Source organism: Pomacea canaliculata, linkage group LG14 (genome assembly GCF_003073045.1).
Source record: "Pomacea canaliculata isolate SZHN2017 linkage group LG14, ASM307304v1, whole genome shotgun sequence".
NCBI classification, from domain to species: Eukaryota; Metazoa; Mollusca; class Gastropoda; order Architaenioglossa; family Ampullariidae; genus Pomacea; species Pomacea canaliculata.
In genome coordinates this window covers 11,936,938-11,952,182 of record NC_037603.1, presented here as the reverse complement: position 1 = coordinate 11,952,182, position 15,245 = coordinate 11,936,938, and the positions used below count along the sequence as shown (strand labels likewise).

The 15,245-nt window shown below is 42.7% G+C and overlaps 2 protein-coding genes across 4 annotated transcripts; one reads left to right on the top strand and one right to left on the bottom strand.

The window, feature by feature from the left end:
- Positions 1–917: 917 nt before the first annotated feature.
- Positions 918–4,744, top strand: LOC112555339 (leukocyte elastase inhibitor-like). The gene is made up of 9 exons (XM_025223698.1): positions 918–1,215; positions 1,533–1,658; positions 1,946–2,116; positions 2,525–2,738; positions 2,842–2,999; positions 3,242–3,350; positions 3,542–3,733; positions 4,168–4,306; positions 4,445–4,744. The coding sequence occupies exons 1-9, from the start codon at positions 1,155–1,157 to the stop codon at positions 4,616–4,618; spliced, it is 1,344 nt and encodes a 447-aa protein (XP_025079483.1). The 5' UTR covers positions 918–1,154; the 3' UTR covers positions 4,619–4,744.
- Positions 4,745–5,208: 464 nt separating this feature from the next.
- LOC112555268 lies at positions 5,209–12,165 on the bottom strand. 3 transcript variants are annotated; one of them, XM_025223592.1, is made up of 3 exons: positions 11,907–12,165; positions 6,371–6,517; positions 5,209–6,125 (listed from the first exon to the last, which is right to left on the bottom strand). In XM_025223592.1, the coding sequence occupies exons 1-3, from the start codon at positions 12,115–12,117 to the stop codon at positions 5,692–5,694; spliced, it is 792 nt and encodes a 263-aa protein (XP_025079377.1). In that variant the 5' UTR covers positions 12,118–12,165; the 3' UTR covers positions 5,209–5,691. The 3 variants fall into 3 exon arrangements, with proteins under 3 accessions (XP_025079377.1, XP_025079378.1, XP_025079379.1); XM_025223593.1 differs by having other exon boundaries at positions 6,395–6,517; XM_025223594.1 differs by lacking the exon at positions 6,371–6,517.
- Positions 12,166–15,245: the final 3,080 nt, after the last annotated feature.

The window sequence follows — 15,245 nt, the reverse complement described above, 5'->3', positions numbered from 1 at the left end:
TGACATGGAGCGAATCTTTGTTAACCATTCAGAACAGGTGGAGGTTTTTAGAAAATGGCAACATGCACACAGGACCGCCGAAAGCCAGCACGGGCCCAGGGGTAGACGATCTCTCCAGGCCCCTTGTAATTGTAATCATCAATTATTTTCCCAATATATAATAATATACTTATAATTTGATTATCAATATCTACATTTCATTCAGTACCTTAATATAGACTGCAAACATTAGGACAAGTGCATCTTTACCGTACCCAGGGTGATTCCCGGTGAGAACTCGGCTACAAGAGCCCGCAAATGAAGGGGAGGAGAGGGTGGTTGAGCACACGATAGCTTAATACCAGACTAACAGGTGAAGCAAAGGTACATGTCAAGTGTTTTTTGCTGTTGCCACGACCAGAAGCCGGGTCTCGTGTAACAGTGGTTGACTCTGTGAATCAAAGCAACCCACTGTTGTTGCTGGAGTTTTTTTTGTGGGGGCGGAATGATGACAATGACGGCGACAGACATCAGTGGCAACAATAGTCACTGCAGTAGGAAACGGGAATGAAAGGTTCAAGTGTTTTCGCTGTCCCTTGGATGGAGACCATTAAGAGTTAACTAAGTGGTGCTCATCTTACACTGCATACTACACCGACTTGTCTCCACTCCGCACCATTGCTGTTGGGATGGTGCGATAGAAGGAATAGTTGAATGGTAGGTAAAGAGACATTGGAGAATTGCTGCATGAGAAATAACTGCAATCTTATTCTTGCAGTGGACAAGTTCATTGAAATAAATAGAGCCCGAGCCGACCATACTGTTACTACCATGTCATGAGTACTGCTTTCTTTTTTCTTAAACTGACTTTTAACATTTGAAGTAGCCACAGTTCGTTGGGTCTGTAAACCAAAATATAAGTCATGCGAGGCTCCCGTTAGGCCTGCACCAAATACTTATGTCAGTAAGACGGGAACTCATGTCCTCAAAAGCTGCTGAAAAGCGACTATGCGGAACTAAAGTTTGCCGGTATGTTTTGTACCCAAACAGACCGTTAGCCGAACGAATACTGTTCCTGTTGACGGAGACAGAAGTCACGTGACGTTGGCTGACCTGGTGTCAAGTCTTCATAAACAGGGGCTTACTCGTTACAGTGAACCCACTTCTCCATCACAATGGCTTCCTCGTGTGGGCTTCTTACGCTTATTTGTCTCATCCTTCTTGTCATCACAGTAGGTATGTACATTGTAGGCTGTGCTGCTTGATATGTCGTTTAGTCAAGCCTACCTGTAGATGTGACAAGTGAATAGTAATGTATGTTCGTCGCCACACAATTATTTATAACAAATTTTTTATTACAGTAAAAGTTATTCTAGTTGTAGAAATATTTATGCTGTTTATGCAAGATGCTGTGGAAGAGCCATCTGTCTTCATAACGGTAGTGGAAAGTATCAAGTCAAGTGTGACTGACCTCGGAGGTGGCTAATGATTATTTCAATGAATCAGTAAGTGACTCAAACTCACCGACTTTTAAAAAATGATTTTGCTAACAGTGTCTTCAGCGCTAGCCAATGAGGTCGACTCGTTCCAGTTTCTTCAGAAGCCTGTAGCTGTGGATGGCACGAAGGCTCAGAGCCGCCAGGACCCCCGAGGTCAAGTCGCCAAAGGTAGTACCACAGGTAAGCAACTGTGTGTGGTGTCACCTCCCAAGCTCCCAAGGATGACCTCTTTCGCAAATAGAACCTGATGGCGTCCCCTTTTCCCTAGTTTTCTCTCCCTTTGTTTTTGTATTTTTCAGTTGTACAACAGCCTTTCATTTTCGTGAAGATGTTGTGTTTAGGCGCCTATAGTAATTGTTAGTTTTATAATTTATTATTGTTGTTGTGTATGTTGATGGTGTGTGGAGGACATGCAAGCCCTCGTTGCCAGTCCTCCCTTACCTACAATTTATTTTATCTTTGGGCAGGTGCGAAAGGTTGCGTGCTGACGAAACAACATGTGAAATTAATTGAAAACCTGTCGTCAGCCTCCGCGATCTTCTCATCGTCGCTGTATTCACAGTTGAGGCAAAATGTCAGTTCTGACATCGTCTTCTCTCCCTTCAGCGTCCACGTGGCCCTGACCATGACCTATCTGGGTGAGTGAAGGCCAGGGTCAAGTACACTTGTAATTAATTCGTAAAAATAGAAGATAGTTTAAAAATGTTGGCTAAAGTAAAAATCGGGTATAGTTGGCTATCTTTCTTACCGTGTTCTTTTCCGTGGAAATTATCTTTTCGAGACATAGTTCACATATATTTAAGACCACACTTGGATGAAGCTAATTTTATTTTTACCATCGAAAAATATCTCATTTGCTTCAAATGTTGATTACATGACAGATGTTGCATAATGATCAGTGAGCTATATGTTTATAACTACTTGCTGAAAAGTAAGCAAACCATAAATAATTGTATTGATAATTAGATCAATCATGGCGTCCTTGCTTGTAGAAAAAGTTTATCCTGTCAATAAAATAACATTTTAAACATCTTTCTATACTGTAGGTGCTCAGAAAGCCACCGCCAAGGAAATGATCAAAGTACTGGGGCTCTCCAAACTTCAGAAGAAGAAAGCCCACTTAGCCTACTCCGCGTTGCTAAAGACCAGTCAGCTCTCCACCTCTGTCGAGCTTAACTTGGCCAACGCCGTGTTCGTTAAACCCAATCTACCAGTTGAGAAAACCTTTCGTCAGGGTCTGGTGCAGATGTACCGAGCTAAGTAAGTCAGAAATATACCCGGTAAGTCACACAAGCTGTGAACGAGATACATCGTGGATAATGTCTAATTATTTATAATAATTGTCTTGTCTCCCTTGTTTTAGGTTCGGCCACTTTAACCTCAGCGCCGTTGGTGGTCCAGAGACACCCATCAACACCTGGGTAGGCAACGTGACCAAAGGCAAAATACCAGATTTTCTTGCGCCGGACACCATCGACAATAAAACAGCCATGATGATCGTCAATGCTCTCTATTTTAAAGGTCGAGTTTTATTGTATGTTGTGTGTTCTTCCACACACAAAACTTGTGATTAGGGACGACCACACGTACCCAGAATATTTCGCCCAATCAACAATCAGCGGGCACTGACCCCAAACCCTGACCTCTGACCTCTAGCCCCGTCTACAGATGACTAATAATCCTTCTTGATAGTAAAAGTTGGTTGTACAGCTAAAAGATTGGTCTTGTGAGTCCTTGTTTATAATCTTGTCCTCTTGTGGCAGGTTCTTGGCTGAACACCTTCAACCTCGCGGACACAGCAAAGAAGCCATTTTACCTGGACGATGGCACGACCGTTACTGTTCCCATGATGAAGAAGGAGGACAATTTCAAGTATGGCCTTTTGTCTGTTTAATGTCTATAGACTATAGGTGTAGAACTGTAGATGCATATACATGTTTATCTATGCGTCAATGTGTATCTTGAGCGGCTATGTTTAAAATGTGTTTAAGTGTTTTCATAAAATGAGATTGTAAATAACAAAAATTGTTAATGTTCCATGCCGGTTACACCATCATGTACAGGTGCAAAAGATCCAAGAATCTGAAAGCTGACATTGTGGAGCTGCCTTACAAAGACCAGCGATATTCCATCTTCATTGTGTTGCCGGTCAGCCCTGGAACTCTCAGTCAAGTGGAGCAGTCTCTGAAGATGGAGGAATTCACCTCTGAACTCAGCTCCATGGTCAATGCCAAACTGGAATTGTTTTTGCCCAGGTGAGTTTTGCTCCGCCTGGCGCCGATCGGCTGTCGGTCGATGACCTGATTCTTAGTTACATCGAGTAAATCTTTGCTCTATGACTACTTGCTTTTTTTTACCCCGTTTTGTCTTCAGAGAGTGGATAAGAAGAAGATGAAGAAATAAGGAAATGAGACTTATGACTGAAACGCCTAACCATGGGCAAAAATATGGTCACTGTACTTAATTAAGTAGAGGTCCTATCACAAGTTTAGTCTAGCACAGCCATCAGCATACATCCATCTCTTTCCTTAATAATTTCATTATCCTCTTTCAAGTCTTTCCCGTCTTTCTTTTTTCCGATTTGCGGTTTTCCGACTCATCATAGACTCTGTGTGTGTGCGCGTGTGGGTGTGTGTGTTTGTGTGTGTGTTTGTGTTTGTGTGTGTTTTGTTTGTTTGTGTTTGTGCAGATTTAAGTCGAAGAGCCGCTTCAGTTTGATTGAACCTTTACGGAAGTTGGGCATGCGCACCTCCTTCACCTGCAAAGAAGCCAACTTCCGTGGCATCAGCTCAGAGAAAGACTTGTACATCTCCGACGTCATTCACGAGGTTAGTTTTCTTCGATAATTTTTGTGTGTGTGTTGATACATATTCCTCCTGTAAATTTGTTTTGCGGCCTGAACAAGCCCACCACCCTTCTCATCCTCAGACCTCTCTTCACTCATCACTTGTCATCTTTGTTTCCAGGCTGTGGTGGAGGTCAACGAGGAGGGGACAGAAGCATCTGCAGCGACTGCAGTTAAGATTTCTTCGAGGTCTTTCCCAATCCGCTTCCGGGCAGACCACCCTTTCCTGTACATCATCCGAGACAATACTTACAAGATGGTTTTGTTCATGGGGCGCTATACAGGGGTTGCTTAATTAAACTATTATTGTACAGTTGTCTCTGCTACCTGGAGTGTCGTCCATTCATACAAATCTGGGTTGTCAAAATGTTTAGAAATACATGTCACATTTTGTCACAGATTTTAAAATGGTAAGAATTATTTAAGCATGGCAGTTTGTTTTTGTGAAGGTATCCTTGATCTGTTTGATGATTTGAAAGTATGTATACGTGAGAGACTGAGTTGGGATGAAACAATTTTTTATTAAAATTAATAAGCAAATAAGAGTTTAGCCGCGGGACTAAGGTGCTACGAGCAATGTCAGCATAAGGGAGACAAACAATTGAATGACAACGACGACAACCCTGCTGTAGGACAGACCGCTGTGAGCACCGGCATCTCGTCAACACCATTGTCTGTTATTTGACACAGAGAGAGAGAGAGAGAGAAGAGAGAAGAGAGAAGAGAGAGAGAAGAGAGAGAAGAGAGAGAGCGCGAGAGCGCGAGCGAGAAAGAGATAGAGCGAGAAAGAGAGAGAGAGAAAGAAAGAGAGAGAGAAAGAGAAAGAGAGAGATTAATTTGCTACATACTATCTGCATATAATGAAATACACATCAGACATTTATATCAGTGTAAGGTGTGTTAGACATCTACATTTATTACTACAAGGCATAACACACAATCTTTAAACTGTTTTCAGCACTCAGGAGGTTAAATTTCTTCTCCAGTCGTTTTCCTTGTCTGTCGCTTTCCGATAGCATGAACATCACATTTTACTGTAGCAAGAGATAAAACAAGAATAAATACTTTATAAACGCACTTTTATAAATAAATTTAAAGCATGCTTTTAATGATCACTTTTCACTCGCTCCAGATGAAGTCACGGATACCATTTCGTGACATTCATGTTATTTTTGTTCCTCCCCCACATCGTTATCTCTGATCCCAGTGATTTATGCTCCCCGCTGGTCGATACTTGCCCCGATCTCTCAAGAAGTCTTTTCCTTTCTCAAAGAAAAACGAGGAGAGAGTAGTTCACTCTTTCGCGTGCAAGTAACTCTTCTGTATCTCACTTGAGTGTGAGTGCACCCACATCTTCTTGATCATACATCACGAGGAGGGAGGTGATCTGTGCACGTGGGATGGGGAGGTAAGTCCTGGAGTTGTCTTCCTTGGAATTGAGACTTTCTCGACTTTTAATGCCACACATCCTGCAGGATGACCTCCAGGTCCCCCCGGATGCGAGGGCGATGAAGGGAGTGGGTGATGACGAGCAAGGGGGGACTGGAGGAGACTGGTGTGTTGGACTCGCTCCTCCTCGCACCTGATGGGCTGACCATGATCGTACAGCTGGGAAAGAGTGATGGCATTTGGGGGTAAGGTCGGGTCTGGAATCAGAGCGTTGTTCTTCAGGATTAAGATGGCGCCGAGGATGACCAGCAGACAACCAGCGACATCGAGGGCGAAAGCCCAGGAGTAGAACTGGCTGACGTATGGTCGCGTGCGGTCCACGTACAACATCGCACCGATGAAAGCAATGCTGGCTGCGACACAAGAAAATAACTGTATGTCAACAAATGGTGACGTCTGACAAAAAAAAAAATAAAATAAAAAATAAATAAATAAATAAATAAACAAACAAAAACTACAAGTAAAAGTGAATTCAGGAATAAGAAATAAATCCAGACGTATCTGTCTGTGAAACAAGAAACACAAACTTGCAGATTGAAGCATACACACACACACGCAAACAAACTGACACACGCGCGTGCTGTAAAGATCTGAGTACCTCCCAAGATTGCAATGGCCTCACCCACGCGTTTCTCAGGAGGTGCAGTCATACAGCAGTCGATGACCACGTGATACGCCAGGGCGCCCAGCATCGCGATACAGCCGATACACTGCAAGGCCTGCACAGCTTTCAGCCAGCCTGGCACTGCAACCATCAGAACCATGTCAGCAGACGACAGCCCTAGATACACGTGGGACACTTTCATGCAAAGTCTGAATAATACGATTTATACAGAATTATAACAAAATCTTGATATGTCACAAAGGCACACGACAATTACTCGCCAAAGCTTGGGTATCGTGTGTTCACCCACAGGCTGGGTTACCTGCAACTGTTAGTTGTAATCTAAGTGTATCATTATCCTGTAACACATGCCATGTCTGTCTTCGCTACCCAGTCTTGTTCTTTACAGAGTTTCTGGCCAAAAGGGGGCGTGGGTGGATGAAAGAACTTTGTTCAGAGAGACTTTAAAAGCTTTTTGCCATTGAGACACGCATTCGTCGGAAAAAACAACTTTCTCCTTCGCAGGAATGTTTCAAATGTGCTGACGACATACCACAAGATATACCAACAGTTGTAGGTAGGTGTGTACACGCTTGCAAGTGATGAAGTATCTTCTGTGGAATATTAGTGATCTTGCTTTGAAAGAGAAGAATAATGAGAGTCTTTGTCATTTCCCGTTTATCTTTTTGAAGGTGGTGATAAAGAAAGTGCAGACGGTCTATCGATTCAGTATTTTAAGCTTTTTTGTTCACAGAACTAGAGACTGGTTGCCCTGAGTGACCAGAAAGTAGTCCACATGGCCTCTGATCATCGAGAGTGTTCAGCATCCGAACTCTCCGACAGGTAGTGGTGACAGTAGCAGCGGAGGTGTTGCTTGTGTGTTTTTGTGTGTGTGTGTGTGTGTGTTTGTGTGTTTGTGTTTGTGTTTGTGTGGGAATGTGGGAGCTCGTTTGTGTTTGGCTTTGATATCGGCATGTGGCCAAGAACAGGGAAGGGATGTAGGAAAACCCATGTAAAAATGTGTCAGAGTATTAAACTTCAAAGACAGTAACTCGTCTAACATCTCCTTTTACAGTACAAAAATAAGTGAATTTTTTTTTATTAGAGGCCTGCACATCTCTAGCATGCAACCTGTGAAGAGCTGTCTAGTAAGGGAGCAATCAACATGTCGGCCTACAAACCACAGCCCGAGGATGTTTATTGATTTCCCGACATTTCTTCATCCTATTTGGAGAGTGGTCCATCTGGATAACTAAAGACATAATTTGTGGAAGCTTAGTGACAAAAGACTGGCATTATAAAGTCACACTTCAATAACAAAATACTGAAGCTGTGGTCAAACTAGACCAGCAGGCACCGCTTCCTTGTTACTGAGAGATGGTCTTCGTGGCTCACAAAAAGTCTGGATTTTGCGATTCACGTAAGAAATTCGTGTTTTTCTCGAATACTTGGATTCTTCTTTGAGTATAGGCAAAAATAGTTCATGTCTGACATGGAATGGGGGAGAGAGAGGAACTTGTCCAGTCTGTACTGGTCAGGAATTTTGAGGATAATGTCGTGTGAAAGTTTCTATTTGGTTTATTCAGTACAACAGTGTTTTTAGCTCTTGGCCAGTTCTCAGATGCTGAATATTTTCATCACAAGCCACAGGTCCTATTGCCAGACTTCATCAAATGTCTTTTGAATGAAGTTATGGAAGTGATGGCGATTGATTTGCGGGTGTCTTTCCATCAGGATGCTGCAGTCAAAGATCCGTTCAACTGATTTGTAGCCAGTCCCTTCACCTCCTTGCAGTTCTTCACTGGTGGAGTTGATAACCTTCTGCATCAATGTCACCGTCGGAAATAAACATTTAAGGATCTTATTTCACCATATTCCTGCAGACAGAGAGAATGTCAAAGGGCACCAGACCATGCCGAATGAAGGATGATGTCAGGTAGTCCTAGTATGTGAATGTGATCTGTCATGACACGTCCTTCTTACATGACCCAGGGTGGATCGATCTTCTGTGTCATAGGTAAGCTGACACCTGTATGAACGCTGCCCACCCGGGGACTGAACGTCAGACCGGTAACCGTTGTTAGGCACGTTCGTGTGAAACCGTTGTTTACCTGTGGACACGTGCGGGTGATTACCTGCAGACGAGTAACGCCCCATCCTGTTATCCAACTCCTTCCAAAGTAAGAGTGTGTGTGTACGTGTTACGTTACAGGAAATTTTTTTTTTCTCTTTTTCGCAATATTTTTCTTGTGAAGCTCCACAATCTCCCAAAATAAAGTCTCTAAAAATTACAGGAGATATTCTTTATGAAAGGTCTGCCCACGCAGAAAAATTGATTCGAGTGCAATTATCCAAGTTGCCATCTTGCCTGAAGGGCTTTCACAAGTTCTTGCCTGCACTGATGAGTGAACAATACTGATTGTGGCTTGGGGCAAAAGACAACAACAACAATTATTATTGTAACCACTTTTTTCCGTTGAGGAAAATGTTGTGTAGACAAATTAGTTCACAACGCGATTTAATTTATATTTTGTGAAAATTCAAGAGCTGAACTTATCAGCTAAATGGGTCAATAGCCATCTTGTGGCCACTGATTGGCTGTAAAAATAAAACTCAGAGATTTAATCAGGTGTGTAGAGCTTAGCAAGCCCAAGGGCTGTATGGTCTTCAGAAGGGTGTGGAAGAACCCTTGATTCTGGCACGCGCTGCTGGCGTGGTCTCGTGATCGCCAGGCAGTGGTGCAGAAGACGATGTTGACCCGGTGGAGGTCATGCTTGTTGCCTTCTCTCAAATTGCCATAATTGCCATGTTCGTGTCAACGCCGCAAAGTGCTTGCTGTAACCCTGCTCTCCTACCCTCATTGGCCTCCGGTCATCGTATACTTATTGGTCTAATTTTAAAACCTATTTCGTTGATAACCACGACCACTACTAGCAATTACAGATATAATAATCTATTAAAATTGCGCTGCAGGGAATTTCGGGGATCTGAACATTGAACACTATATAATGTTGCTGTGTGGATTGTACAAAAATCTGAGTTCTATCTCATGGTCTGTGGTGGCCTCCGGGTAGACGTGAGGGGTGTTGCTGCTACTGTTAATGTTGATGCAGTGCCCACATCTTTACATACGAATCACACCACCACCATCGGCTTCAGCCTTATAACTAATAAACTCCAGCCTCTGTGCCAGCGATGTCCCATTTTCTTGCAGCAAATCTCCAGAAGTGGCAAAACCAAAGGAAGGAAAGCCACGTGATGGGAATGTTTACAGGGCAAAGATCAAACTCCAGACACCAATCTTACATTCCGTTTGTTAGTTTTGGGTGATGCTACATTCGCTTCATCTGGGATGTAAGACAAAACAGCGAGAAAGACGGTTTAATTCGCAGCAGATACGAATTCATCTCAGTTTTATGTGAAATGTTTACTAAAGGCTCTTCTTAACCAGACAAAAGTGCAAAAATGTTTGACTAAGTCTGGTAGAGTTGACATGAGGGTAACTTGTATATTTGTCGGGTTAAGAATATGTGGCTGAGAAAAGACATAAAACATTTCCACAGCACGCTGTGTTTATGAGTGTGAATGTCTTTGACCTTTGTATCATACATTGTCATGACTTGTGATGTCTCTTGAAATATCACCGACAGTGGACACAGAAGTCGACAGGAGTGTTCTTCTCCAATAGATCTTCTGCCTTCCAAAAGGAAGCGGGAAATAAACCCTCGGATCCATTAATTGATCGGATTCAGCAACAGGAGTCGTTATGTGCTTCATCTGTAGCACGAGGAACACGGTGCTAATCAGCGGCAAGCATCGAGATGAAACTATAGCAATGCCAGATTGAAAGCTATAAATATCGATGTTAAACACAGGAAAATCAAAAAGCTATAAATATGGATGCAAACAACGACCATCGGGAGAGAAGACCTAACCCGTTTCTCATTAGACCTTGAGAAGGCTGTCCACCCTCTATCACTCTCTCACCCACACCCCAAGTCGACTTCACCCTCTTCCAATCACTGCTTACCTCGAAGAATAACAATGAAACGAACACTGACCACCCACAAGTTGCTTGGCATCGTCAGAAGTAACCCTGACTCTCGCGACTTATTGATGACACTGAGTGGAAATCAGCTGGGGAACATAAACTGTTCCCCTCCCAACTGTGTGCTCTCACAACGGAGCTGGGTTGGCATATACGACAGTACTTTGAATTATTGGTCTGATTACTGAAGCTTCTAGCGATGAGAGTTCGATAACTGTCAGCTGCTGCTCTCACACGGAGGACACGAGAGACGAAATTTTGGATGGAGGGAGGAGGAAGAAGCTGAGAATAAAGCACGTTGTATCACGTGTTCCTCTCTCAGTAAATGTCACTTGTCATGTAAAATGTAACATTGATATAATTTGATAATAACTGCAGTTGTATCTGTTGACCATGTTTGTGACAGGGAAACGGAAACAATGTAGACTTTTACAGCCTCCGTCCCAGCAGCAAGGCAAGTCCTCAAAACACCAAAATGTGGGTGCAGGCTCGTGGAGACACCAAAGACAGGTAAACTGTGTGAAACATCTATTTCCAAAACCGTCTAAAAACCAAGAAGTATTTGCAATAGATTTTCAACAGATATGGTTGCCATCCAGCAACACAACAGGACAAAATCTGTTTGTAATGGCTAATTTTTTCCCGAGAGAAACCGTTCAAAACTGTCCAGCTCAGACGCGATTCCAGTCTACGTGGCAAGTGTGTCCCAAAATGTCTTCCAGTTGTCCAGAAATTCCAGCACTGACAAATTTACTGTTTCTTACTTTTATCACCGAGTGCCCGACTTCTTTTCTACCTGGAAGTCTCTGATGTTTCTCCTGTTTAAGGTCAGAGAGCGGTTCAGCTTGTCTGGCTCTCTGACTGACCTCTTCGTCTACTTCTGCCTTTTATCTTCAGCTCCTCGTCTCGCCCGTCCTTTGGCCTCTGACCTTTGCACTGTCTGCCTGTGTTCCTGTCTCAGACATTTCTTTCAGCTTGTACTAAAGAACTACTTTTACTTCTAAGAGCTTGTTTTTGCTCCATCTTCACGGCGAGATACACACATTGGTTATCGTCAGTATAAACTTTGAATTATTTACTTGCTTTCTGCGATGACTCGTGATCATCACCAGAAGTATGTACCTTGTGGTAAATCTGTCTTAGCAGGTCCTCACGCAAAACAAACATTTAGTTTCACTGCATCGTCCACCATCTCACTCAATTTTACATACAAGCTGCCGTCATGGCCGAAGAAGTGCAGATCTTTGAGAGACAGAGACGAAAAAAAGAGACAGAAAAAGACAGAGACAGAAAGATACAGATAGAGACAGAAAGAGACAAAAAAGAAACAAGAGAGACATATAAAGATGGACAGAAAGAGAGACAGAAAGAGAGACAGATAGAGATGGACAGAAAGAGAGATAGAAAGAAACAGAGAGACAGACAGCCACAGTCTGCACATCGCTTTCAGCCTTTCTTCCTTCCCTCCCTCTCCCTTCTTACCGTACTTGGCGGACAAGCCCAAGCTGGAGCACTGGGAGGCAACTTGGGCGAACGCACACTCCAGCCACAGCCCCTGACTGAAGGTGGTGTCTCCATGTGACGTATCGACCCACAGCGGCGACAAGAAGCCAGTGACGTAGACAAGCGCACCAAAGCTCAGCACAGCGACCCCTACCTTGTAGCCCGTGCGTCTCACGGACCAGATCGCCATTTTCTGCCGGACTGCTGATGCTGCAGGCTGCGTGGGGCGCGTGCGGCAGCCGCCAGCCTGACACCGACTCGGAAGCAGACGACAGACGCATTGGGGTGTGTGTGTGTTGGTCGGGGGGGAGAGGCAGGGGGAGAGACGCAAGTAGTAGTAATGACATGCGCAGTGTGTGTGTGTGAGCGCGCGCGCGTGCGTTGAGGTTTATGTATTTATTTTGGCGTGTTGGTGTAGGTGGATGAGCGGGTGGATAAGTGGTGAACCTATTATTGTGAACCTGCAAACACGTGCACCCTCATACCCAGTGTTTCATCCGTATCTATTCCATCTCCAAGAGCGAGATCGGATTCTGAATAGGGGTCTGATTATCTGGGGTCAGACGCACTACGTTGCTAAGCGGTGGCTTTAAGATGGACTTAGCAGTCCTATAAAATGCTGACAACAGTTTAGCTGACTGCTACACCTTAGCCATGCAGCTATCCCAGCTGAGTGACTTGCCATGCATCCGGCCTCATGGTGAGCTTGTCAGTGCATCTGGGCGCTCGTGTTTACAAACACTGAGTGCTTGCGCCACCTACGAAAAATTGTCGACCTTTTATTGCTTGAACCAGTTAGCGGCTGCATTGTCAGTACTAATCTTTAGCTATCTAGGAAATTTTCATCTTTTCGTAAATATAAAAATAGGTAAAAAAGATTTAGTCTCTGTAAGTTTTCAAAATACTCATTTCTATAGAGGAGATAATCTATTTTGATAACAAAGGTAGCATACAGTTAGTATAGCAGGAAAAAAAAAATTCTGAAATTACTGAATATATTATTTAAATAAAAACTGTGTAGTATAAGAACGATTTTAATGCTTTCGTGTTGACAAAGCAACTATAATTGTTTGACTTTACTCTGTGGTAATGAAGAAATATAATCTGTGCTCGAATTTTATTTCCATCAGAAATGTGCCTGTGAGTCATGCCACAAGCCACACCACGCAATAAAGGAAGTTAATTGCCACAGGAAAGGTATAAAAGGGAGGAGATCTGAGAAGTAAATGAAGCTATTTCACCACAGGTTTGCTACTCACCCATCTGAAAAAGAAGACAACTTTTGGTGTGATGGCGCGGTGACAACAGCCAATTAACACGAAGTTTCAGCGTTTGTAATTAGTTCTTATAGCAACATTTCTCTCTCTCCCTTCACACGTGCATGTGGTGTCGTTTGTTTCCTTTTTCCGTTATCCTTTTCTTCCTTCTTTTCTTCTCTAGATCCTTCATCGATTTCGCTTCTCGTGTTATTCTCTTCTGTTTTTTTTTAAAACTCCCACAGTAACACAATGAGTTCCTTGAAATGTTTCGACTTCCTGGCTTTATCTAGACTCTAGAGCAAAAGCTTTATAAGGATTTTCTGAATTCCTACAACGGTAAAGTTTCTTGCATAAAAATGAAGGTTGTCCCCAGAAAAGTTATTTCTCTTCATGGAATACATCACAGGCTGTGAACGTATAAATGTATCTTTCATTCCATAATTCCACGTCGCTCATCCCTATTCTATATATAACTACAACCCTTGTCTTTGTATACAAATATAAAAATGTCTTTATCCGAATAAATGTTTTGTAAACTGAAAAAAACTATAAAAGCTATTTTAGGGTTAGTCTTCCTGTCTGCATGCTATCATTTGCGTGCGTTCGTGAAGTGCGTGTGTGAGTGTGAGTGTGAGTGTGAGTGTGAGTGTGAGTGTGAATGAATTTCCATCGTTTAATTTCTTTTAAAAGCAGACATCAAAAGACATACAATGTAGAGCCGATTATCTTAGTTCGTTTTATATTAACCAACCCCCAAAAATAAACACAACAACAACAACAACAACAACAAAAGCAACAACATATAAACAAAAAACCCAAACGGTTTCTGGCTTGAGAGGGAATAAGTCAACAACACGTACACCAATGAAGTTTGAAAGAATTTGTAGTCAAGAATTAAGTTTGAGCGTTTTGTTTCGAAAAGACACCTGATATGAACTATTGGGCAGACTGGTGGCTTTGGTGGAAGCCGACAATCCGTCATTGTGAACATCAAAAGGCGAGACTGTCACAGTAGTTCACAGGCCAATGTTTCACATGCCGACAGGTGCAGACTTTTTGTAATCTTCATCAGCTGCAGCTCTCTGATGTCAACACTGAGGAAGATGGCAGTCGCTCCACGGTGGTGTTGGTTTGTATAATGTTGCGAGATGGCGGCAGGCGGCTTCGACAAGTTATTTTACAGTTTGACATCAGACACACACATGTACGCACACACACACACACCTCACAAAATGCGTGCACACACACGTACGCACACACGCACGTACACTCACGCACACACACACACATGCGTGCACAGTGACTGGAAGAAGTTCCAAGAGCAAGCTGTCTTGATGTTCACTTCGATGCCACTAGATCAACGCGCTGTAGTTACCATAGCAACCACGGTCATTGAAGATCGCCACTGTCGAATAATGGATAACCGCAGGAATAAAAACTGTCAGCATACGAAGAGAAGCGCCCATAGCATTCAAACGCGTGTGCAACGAATAGGATATTGCTGTCAATATTTCTCTTGGCTGTTAATATGTGTGCCATGTGGACATTTTCTTTTATTTATTTATTTTTATTTATTTATTTATTTTTTATTTTTTCCATTTTTTTATCCTCTCTCTCTTCTCCCATCTCTGGATTTTGTCTGAATTATGTTCTGTGAATTGTACTTACTGAATAAAAACATTCTTAAAAAAAACAAAAAAAAAACAAAAAAAAAAACAAAAACAAAAACAAAAAAACAAACACAAAAAATATATATAAAAATATATATGTTTCACAACACTGTAAGCAAACTACTTCTGTAATGAGTGTTATAAAACAGCCGATGAGCAGAACTAATTTTCTTGTAAAATGTGATGTTGTATGACTGCACGGTGTCATGACTGACGTCCACTAATTCTTAACCCGTTGCTTCTAACGGACGGATTATTACACTAAACAATTCTTTGTTTGTGTCAACATGAAGTATGGAAGCAATGAAATCAGGATAAAGGAACGCGTGAACACAAGTGTAACCTAGCGACGATAACAATGACGTCAATAAATACGAGTGTGGCATAGA